Consider the following 6,296-nt stretch of genomic DNA (forward strand, 5'->3'; position numbering starts at 1 on the left):
TTATTTATAATATTTTTAATAATACAGTAAAATTTTTATTTTTAATGTTTTTGAAAAAATTTAAAAATATTTTTAATGATTAATTTATTTTAATTTCATTCTTAATATTTTTAACATATTTCAATTTTATTTTTATTGTTAATTTTTTTAATAGTCAATATTTTTTTTTTTCAATTTTACTCTTCTAATTTTCTTTTTCTTTTTCTACTTCATTATTATCACAGTCTCTTCTTTCTCTTCTCTACCCTTTTAAATTTTAACACTAAAAAACTCTCACCCCACCGCACTACATTCACACTCACGATTGCTATCCTATCTTCTATCTCTTACTACAGTAATACAGTCTTTATTCAAAAAACAGGTTTGCTACACATACAAGCCTTTTTGACTTACTAGTTCTACAAGTTGGTCCAAACGCAACAAAAACGACGCACACCATACTCCCCACACTCGAGCGTAAAAACCACGCGCCTTACTCAACCATTTTATTTTTCTAAAGCGCGCTCATTATGAAAGACTCTTCCTCTTCTTCCTCAATCAATACCTAAATCCTCAAGATTCAAACCACGTTCAAAACCAAATAAAGCTCTGAAAAAACCGTCCAACTCCTAGCGAAAAGTAGAAGAAATCAAGAAAAAAACTTACAAATCTCCATAAAAAAGACCAAAAAGAAGGAACAAACATTATTCAAGGTACTGTTTCATTTTTCTTCTAGGTTTTTGACATTTCTGTTTCTGATTTCGAAATCGAAGCACTATATCGTCGTATTTCTCTCTATGTTTCACTGTTCTTGGTTTCGATCTCATATTCCTGTTCTGATGAAACTTTTCAAGTCGTTTACGCTGTTTTACGTACTTCTAGTGAAATGATTTTTGGGTTTATACATATAAACTCTGTTTTGTGAATGTTTGGATATTTTTTAAATAGGTTTGTATACATATAAACTCTCTATAGCGCATTTCAGGGTGTATATGTTGGTATTGAATGTGATTGGTGCTTCTAGTGGCATTTTGAACTTAAATATCATTCTTAAGTCGTATAATATCATTTTATGCATGTTTGGTTGAGTTGAATATGATTTTGAAATCATTTAATTTCGTTTAATTGAAAAAACATATGTATAGGATTGGATTTGGGTGTGTGTGGCTGGTGTTTGGGTGTACGTGACTGGTCTTTGGGTGTATGTCTCTGGTATTTGGGTGCATTTTTTATCTATTGACAGTATTTTTTTCCTTACAGTAAAAATGACAACCAAGAACCAAGGTGGAAAAAAAATACAATGTAAGCGCGTATATATATATATATATCTCTTAGAACAAGTAAATTTTTTCTAATACAAATATAGGTTATTTAAATGACTCTAATTTTGCTTTGTTTAGAGCAAACTAAAGACTTGAAGTGTGCCACCAGACTATTGAGTGAAAAATTTGAAAAGATGAGCAAGCCAAAGAAAGCGATCGTTCGTGAATTAGGTTTTGGTGGACTCATGCACATCCCGCCAATGAATGTGCCTCACAAACTATTAAAGGAGTTGGCTAACTCCTTTAAATTGGGCAAAAACACACTGGAAACAAGCTATGGTTCCTTTAAAGTTAAACCCAAAACAATAGGGGCTGCCCTAGGCCTCAATACATCAGGTAACTAATTACAGAAAACCTCTATAGTTCCATTCTTTGTAATATGTTCTTCGTAATATCTTATTCTGATCTCATGTAATCAAGTAATAAATTTAGGTGCATATGAGTGATATTTGGGTGCATTTCAAGTAATAAATTATTTTATTTTTTTTATAGGAGATCTATTTTCTAATAAAGTGAGTTATAGGAATCTTTCTAAAGAGAACAAACTGATTTTCAAAAGGTTCCAAGGCAACACTCTAAAGAAGCTGACCGATGACATAATGAGTATCGGTGTTGAAAACGAACAAGATCGGCTGATGTTCAAGAGGATTTTCATCCTCTATATTCATATGGCGTTCTTGTTTCCAACTACAATAAGTAAAGTATCTTCCGTGCACATAGCTCCAATTTTTGAGATGAAGAAAATAACGGAGGGCAACTAGTGAGCCCATGTGCTGAATTTCATCATCAAAGGCATAACAAATTACCGTCTGAAAAACAAAAAATCAATCGATGGATGCCTCTATGCCTTGATGATAATTTATTTCCGTCTAGCAAAAAACAAGGACAAGAAAGGAGAAGAAAATTCTGGACTGTCCTGGGTTAGCAACTGGGACACAGAGCAGCTGGTTGCAAGGATGAGAGCAGAGATAGATGGTCATATGGTAAGCGAATAGAATACCTTCTCTAATTTGGGTGTGTTTTATTTATTTAGATGGTATAAACTTACATTTCTTCTGTTTCAGGGCATCGTCAAGATGGTAGAAACAAAAAAGAAATTGAAAGAAATGAAAAAAAAAAGAAAGAAGAAAAGAAAAAAGAAGAAGCCAAGTTCATTGTCTGAGAGTGATCCATCAGAAACTGATGTTGATTTTTTCTCTGAGTCTGATTCGGAAGAAGACTCAGAGGAACCTAGAAGGAAACAACCCAAAAGGACGGCCAAAAAGTAAGTAATATTTGTGGGTCTATTTTGTCAATTTTAGGGTATTTTTTCCTAATGATTGTTCGCTTTCTAGAATAGAATCCAGAAAGAGGAAGCAGATTTTAGAGGATTCCAGTTCAGAAAGCAAAAGTGAACCCAATGATGAGTAAGATTCTAAAATTATCATCACTTTCTTTCCTATTTCTATCAAAATTTAATGTATTAACAGAGGGTTTCTCATTTAATTTCAGGAGTGAAGAATGGTTGCCAATTAAAAAACAAAAATCAAAGAAAAAAATTCACACTCCCACCAAAAAGTATGCACTGCTTTCGAGAATATCTCATCATCAATATTGTTGTATTTGTCTGATTCATAATTTTTTTTTATTTTCAGGATGCAATCCAAAAAAAGAAAGCACATAGTTGAGGATTCATCTTCAGAAGAAGAAATCCATTCCTATGATGGGTAAGATACTTTCTAAAGCTATCTTATACTCTGTAATAAAAACTATATTTTGTTAACATGTACTTTTAAATGTACTGTCAGAATCAAAATTAGAACTGAAACAATAGAAGAATTTTTAAGACAATCAAAAAAGAAGAAAATAAATAAAGAGGCTGCTACACAAGGGTATGCTGAATTTAGGTGTATATTACCTTTTTTAAGGTGTTTTGCTTGATGATTATTGTTCTTCCTTTAATTGATAGAATTTTGATATCTTGATTTAACTAAATAGTAATTTTAATGAATGATATTTATTCTATACTTAGAATGCCAGAGATAAACTTAGCAAACGAGACTGATCCTTTGTCTCAAGGCCAGACGGATCAAAGCAGTGTAAACAAACCTTCGAATTGCACGTAATTTATTTTTCTAATACCATTTTCTAAATTCTTTTTTTACCATATTCTTCTAATCCTATATATATATATATATATATTTTAGAACAAAAAGCCCTTTAATGTTTTATTCAAGAAAAAAAAAGGCAGGAAAAAAAGAAAAATCTGCAACTACGTAAGTTCTCAAAAAAAAGAGAGCATTTCCGGGTGTATCTGATTATTATTTGGGTGTATTGTCTTTTTATTTGGGTGGATTTCAGGTTGAGCCAGAAAGAAGAATCGGTGAGTGACCCAACTCAATAACAGATGATCGTTTTTTAACTGCCCTCTCAACTGTTTAATATGTAAGTTTTATAACTAAATTTCAACCTTCTAATAATCTATTTTAAAGGGATTTCTTAATATTTTATTTTTGTCTTGTTTAGACTTCTAATTCAACTATGCCTACCTTCATCCCAGACAACATCAGCAATCCCTGTGCCACCATTTGAACCATCACCCCAATAGAGAGGTGAGGAAAAATATTCGGTTTCATTTCATTATTGTTTGGGTATAATCTTTTCTTATTTGGGTGTATATCTTGAAAATTGAGCTATAATTATTTTTTTTTATAATTTGATTCATTTTCTCTAACCCCGCAGCACTCCATAACCCTAGAAAGTTGATGAAAGCACACCAACGGTGCCACCAGCTCCATCTAAAATGTAAGTTCAGCACAATAGAACTTAGTTTTCAATATCATTCATCTATTCTTATTCTTATAGTACGATATATGTCAGCACGCAGTGATCCAGCCCCTGAAACCACTGCTGCTACACTATTGATGATAGCCCAGATAGCATCCTATGTACCTAGAGAATTTCTGTGGCAATCATTCAGCCTTGGTTTGACTGATTCAAGCCAAGAAGAAACAGCGACCCAAGAGGGGGAGGGGCAACCAGAACCTCAGGTGGAAAAAAGTCCGAAAACCACAATACTAATAGAAGAATTAGATGTGCTGGTGGAAAAGATTGCAAAGAGTGGAGAAAAGACAGCACTAGATTTTGCAGAAGGTAAAAGTCCCCCAATTGAAAAGCAGACTGTTGGCCAGATTTTTGACAAGTTTGAAACTCCTGCAAGGAGAAATTTAATGTCGGCCGAAATGAAAGAAAAATGCTACCTTTTGGCCACACGTATAAGGACATACGAGGACAGAAGTACTGATGAGTATGATCCACTTTGCACACTCAATGCCCAACAACCATTGGTGTTGTCAAGAGTCCACTTTGCATCTCTAAAAGCTACTTCACATATCGAAGCTGACATAAGATTAGAATAAGATTAATTATTATGTTATGATATGTGACTGCAATATTGATTAATGTAATTAATTTGGCTATTTTATTTTTCTAGATTGTCACTGCTATGTGCCTGATCCTTAACCAAAAAAATAGTAAAAGATTCCAGGAAGAAATTTACTTTCTCCCATCTAATATTGTGGTAAGGTGTAATGTATTTAAATTTGGGTGCATTTTGTTATCTTTTGGGTGTATTAAAAGATTTCTTTTGGTGTTTCACAAATGCTGCAGAACATGACCATTGGAAATCATCTAGGCGGGAAGTTCTTACAGCCGAAATCCAAAAAGCCATTTAAGGTTGAAGACTACCCAATATTTATACCATTTTTGGATCGAACAAAATTAGCATCACATCCATATGTAAGTTTTCATTTCTAAAACTTCTTATCACAATTCTTTGGTTATGTGCAAATTAAACTAAAACACTGTTCAATGTGGACATGTTTCAGATTTTTGCACCTGTTTACTATTCAGAACATTGGTGGATATAGGTGGTTAATGTATGAAAGAAAAAAATTTATATACTTGACCCCTATCATAAGGAGTGTCCCTCCAAACCCAAAATAAAGCTAAATAAATTTATTTTAAGTTGTTTATGTTTTTTGCGTTTTAAAATTTGGGTGTATTTTAATTGAAAGTAAGGTGTATAGTGTTATCCTTTGGGTGTATTCATTTATTAGATTTATTCCTTCTTATATTCTGCCTTATTTTTTGTTTTTAGGGGTATGTGATTTCAAGAATTAGGGTATATATCGGGGGTACCTCTCAAGATAAAAGATCGTGAAATTGAACTTCCGTACATTGACATTTCAGGCCACCAAACACCGTACAAATCTTTCACTCTGAAAAATGTGTTTTCTCTTGCTGTCCTATTTTAATTTGCTAAATTATTTTTGGTTTTCAGCTATGATTGTGCTGTTTATGTCATGAAATGGTTTGAAATAATCAAGCCTCAAAACGTTAAAAGGAGGAAGTATGAGTGGGACAATTGGACTTAGGTAATTGTATTTAAAACTATATAACTCTCTATTACTTTTCTAAATTAACAGAGTTGAATAATAAAAAATATTCTTTCAAACTGTAGGCGGAGGTAGACCACTTCAGAGATGAATTTGCTTCCCGAATTCTTTTTCATGAGATGAATAGTGACAGAGATACAGCGATCAGGGGAAGTGAAGCAATGAGATTGTCCAAGCCATCTGCAGCTTTGTTGAGTCCATATTGTCAAGTAGATTTATATGATATTGACAGTGACAGTGATTGATTTCAGTTTTATCTAGTCTTAAAATAGTTTGAACACTTGTAAATTTTGTGAATATTTAATGTAGTTGTATTATAAATTTTGTTTGCATAAATAAACTGTCTGTGCTGTATTCAAAAGCTATAAATTACAGGTACAAAAAATAAAGGAAAACAACACCAAACCAACTAATACGCCCAATTACTTTAATTATGCACCCAAATATATACCCTAAAACCTATACCCGAAACCTGTAAACCCTAAAATCCTAAACCGTAAACCCTAAACCCTAAAACCCTAAACCCTAACCACTGAACCCCTAAAACCTAAATCCTAAA

The 6,296-nt window shown here is 32.7% G+C and overlaps 1 protein-coding gene across 1 annotated transcript; it reads left to right on the top strand.

Moving 5' to 3' along the window:
- Positions 1–1,435: 1,435 nt before the first annotated feature.
- Positions 1,436–5,209, top strand: LOC148580039 (uncharacterized). The gene is made up of 13 exons (XM_088491576.1): positions 1,436–1,637; positions 2,175–2,284; positions 2,366–2,380; positions 2,504–2,565; positions 2,936–3,007; positions 3,089–3,172; positions 3,313–3,402; positions 3,642–3,663; positions 4,039–4,085; positions 4,168–4,684; positions 4,774–4,860; positions 4,950–5,078; positions 5,168–5,209. The coding sequence occupies exons 1-13, from the start codon at positions 1,436–1,438 to the stop codon at positions 5,207–5,209; spliced, it is 1,479 nt and encodes a 492-aa protein (XP_088347702.1).
- Positions 5,210–6,296: the final 1,087 nt, after the last annotated feature.

Source organism: Arachis ipaensis, chromosome B10 (genome assembly GCF_059453495.1).
Source record: "Arachis ipaensis isolate K30076 ecotype BB chromosome B10, ASM5945349v1, whole genome shotgun sequence".
NCBI classification, from domain to species: domain Eukaryota; kingdom Viridiplantae; phylum Streptophyta; class Magnoliopsida; order Fabales; family Fabaceae; genus Arachis; species Arachis ipaensis.

Coding starts and splice junctions, on each gene's coding strand:
- LOC148580039 (XM_088491576.1), top strand. CDS start 1,436: ATGAGCAAGCCAAAGAAAGCGATCGTTCGTGAATTAGGTTTTGGTGGA. Junction 1,638..2,174: donor CCTAGGCCTCAATACATCAG/GTAACTAATTAC, acceptor ATTTCCGTCTAG/CAAAAAACAAGGACAAGAAA. Junction 3,173..3,312: donor AAAGAGGCTGCTACACAAGG/GTATGCTGAATT, acceptor TTCTATACTTAG/AATGCCAGAGATAAACTTAG.